Source organism: Merops nubicus, unplaced genomic scaffold (genome assembly GCF_000691845.1).
Source record: "Merops nubicus isolate BGI_N331 unplaced genomic scaffold, ASM69184v1 scaffold37512, whole genome shotgun sequence".
Classification (NCBI taxonomy): Eukaryota; Metazoa; Chordata; class Aves; order Coraciiformes; family Meropidae; genus Merops; species Merops nubicus.
In genome coordinates this window covers 3779-5572 of record NW_008593549.1, presented here as the reverse complement: position 1 = coordinate 5572, position 1794 = coordinate 3779, and the positions used below count along the sequence as shown (strand labels likewise).

At 59.1% G+C, this 1794-nt stretch overlaps 1 protein-coding gene across 1 annotated transcript in view; it reads left to right on the top strand.

The window, feature by feature from the left end:
* LOC103768334 (sterol regulatory element-binding protein 2-like) overlaps window positions 1–1794 on the top strand; it is a 17840-nt gene that overhangs the window by 15843 nt on the left and 203 nt on the right. Inside the window, 2 exon segments of the mRNA XM_008935476.1 lie at window positions 15–143; window positions 1007–1180. Coding sequence (XP_008933724.1) covers window positions 15–143; window positions 1007–1180 — 303 coding nt within the window.

The window sequence follows — 1794 nt, the reverse complement described above, 5'->3', positions numbered from 1 at the left end:
CCAGCCTGTGGCAGAAGCAGGCGAATGCCAGGCAGGCCCTGGGTGAGACCTACCACGCCTCTGCCCCCGAGCTGACGGGCTTCCAGCGGGACCTGGGCAGCCTGCGCAAGCTGGCCCACGGCTTCAGGCCCGCCTACCGCAAGGTGAGGGCTTGCCTCCCCCCCTGCCTCCCCTCCAGTTCCCCTCCAGCCCTTCCTGTGGGTTCCTGGGGGGGCTGCAGCCCATGGACACGTAGGGGAGGGTGGGCTCGAGCAGTTTGGACAAGCTGGGGTGCCATGCTCTGCCAGCAGCAGCTTCCTCGCTGTCTCTTGGTAAGGGCAGTGTAGTGCCTTGGTTTCTGCCTAAAAAACCATCAGCATGGCTGCATTGCCAAGCAAATACCATGGCATCCTGGGCATTAGTGTAGCTTCAGACTGGGCCAGTCCCTCCAGGGATTGTGGAAGGAGGTTTCCAAAGCCATAGAAACCTCCGTGGGTAGCGGGGAGTCAGATGCCTTCTTCACCTGTAGAGCACCATATACTTCTCTGGGGACTTTTCCCCTCTTCTGTTTAGTCTGTCTGGTTTTAAGCTTTCATAGAGGAAATGTAGTCTAATACTTGGACAAGAGAGCTGTCCTGGTATTGTCCAGACTCTTGGATTCCAAAGTATGATGCTGGTGTTGGAGCACTGCAGCAGCAGCCTGGGGTGAGACACCTGCGTAAGGGCACTGCGCCAGGGTTTGCTCTCCCATTTCCTGCCTTATTCCCTCTCTCATTCCTCCCCCTTTCCAGGCCACCCACAGTTGTGTGTCAAAAGCTTTATTTTTCCCTTCTTCACACTTCCACTGACCTGCAAACCCCCCAGAGACAGGTGGGAGGATCACGGGGGGGCGGTGAAGCGGGTCTGTGTCGTCGAGGTGTCAGTGCTGCGCCCTCAAAACACAGTGGCTAAGGAATGACACGAGTTCTGTCACACCATCACCTCTGTGCCAGCCCTCCCCTCACCCCCAGCCTGCCTTCCCTCCCAGGTTTTCCTCCACGAGGCCACCGTGCGCCTGATGGCGGGTGCCAGCCCCACCCGCACCCACCAGCTGCTGGAGCACAGCCTGAGGCGGCGCACGCCCCAGAGCAGCAAGCAAGGTGAGCCCCAGGGCCCGGGCACCCACCCGCTGCCTGGGGGACTGGGAGGGAGCAGCTCTTGGGCAGGGTGGGAGGCAGAGCTGCAGTCTGCAGCTGCAGCATCTTCCTCCTGTCTGAGGCTCAGGGTAAGGAGCTTCTGTCAGGCTGGGGCTCGTGGCGAGGCTTCTGCCACGCTCTCTACACAGAGAAGGTGAGCTGCCAGCCCTGGGCTGGAGGTGAACAGGTTGGAAAACATCTGCCTTCATCCACAAAACTTGGCAGGCTGAGTCTGAGGTGGTCAGTGCAAAGGCAGAAGCCAGGAATGCTGAAGGGGGGAGCCAAAAGACATGATGCTAGCTCTAAAATCCTTTGGTGGCTGAAGGAAATGGGCAGATGTGTGTCCTGGAGTGAGACCTAGGGAGGAAAGTGAAAGGCACCATCTCTAGAAGATGGGATTGCCTCTCCCTGCCTGACTCCAGCTCGGGCAGTTCCACTCTGCTAGCCTACAGGAGCTGCCTGGGAGTCTACAGGGTAGCCCCACCTCAGCACAGCAGTGTGGATTCCAGCCAGAGGATGCCTGTGCTGGCTGATGCCAACCAAGAAACCTACATGGGGCAGGGTTTTGTCACCCAGGTGACAGCTTCGTGGTGAGCTTTGTGCCCCCTTTCTGCACGCAGGTGAACTGGACAAGCTGCCG